Consider the following 577-nt stretch of genomic DNA (forward strand, 5'->3'; position numbering starts at 1 on the left):
CCATGTGTGGTGGGTCACTTTGCTCTGGTATGTTTCCCATAGTGGAGTGCAGTGACAACCTCTTCACCCAGAGGACTGGCGTGATCACCAGCCCTGACTTCCCCAACCCTTACCCTAAGAGCTCCGAATGCTTCTATGCGATCAGACTGGAGGAAGGTTTCATGATCAACTTGCAGTTTGAAGACATTTTCGACATTGAGGACCATCCAGAGGTGCCTTGCCCCTATGACTATATCAAGGTAAGCCTGCAATGGACCTTTGCTCTGGCGATGCTGGAAAATCTTGCTGAATTGGGAAAATGGATAATCTTGCCCTCTACCTTCTCCCAGGATAGGGGGCCAAACAGCTATCTTCCAAAAGATAACTATTTAAAATAACATCTACCAGCTTAATCAGATCCAGTATAGGGATTTTCCCTGATCCAAAACTAGCCACTTGGCCACCTACAAAATCCCTTTTGCCATGTAGCATAACATCATCATGAAGTAACACCTGGAGTGAAGGTCATGAGGACCACCTTAGAATTCTGCCTACCACACATAGTTTCCAGGAGCTCTGCCATGAGCCTTATCTGGGT

General features: G+C 46.8%; 1 protein-coding gene across 1 annotated transcript; it reads left to right on the plus strand.

Annotated features, from left to right (window-relative positions):
* Positions 1-8: 8 nt before the first annotated feature.
* On the plus strand, positions 9-504 carry LOC102256415 (mannan-binding lectin serine protease 1-like). The gene is made up of 2 exons (XM_005852795.2): positions 9-239; positions 469-504. Exons 1-2 carry the CDS (start codon positions 30-32, stop codon positions 487-489), a joined length of 231 nt encoding a protein of 76 aa, XP_005852857.1. The 5' UTR covers positions 9-29; the 3' UTR covers positions 490-504.
* Positions 505-577: the final 73 nt, after the last annotated feature.

This window comes from Myotis brandtii, unplaced genomic scaffold (assembly GCF_000412655.1).
Source record: "Myotis brandtii unplaced genomic scaffold, ASM41265v1 C41262540, whole genome shotgun sequence".
Lineage (NCBI taxonomy): Eukaryota > Metazoa > Chordata > Mammalia > Chiroptera > Vespertilionidae > Myotis > Myotis brandtii.

Excerpts from the sequence above, each read along its gene's own strand:
- LOC102256415 (XM_005852795.2), top strand. The coding sequence starts at position 30 with ATGTTTCCCATAGTGGAGTGCAGTGACAACCTCTTCACCCAGAGGACT. Across the intron at positions 240-468 it reads GCCCCTATGACTATATCAAG|CATAACATCATCATGAAGTA; the intron begins GTAAGCCTGCAA and ends TTTGCCATGTAG.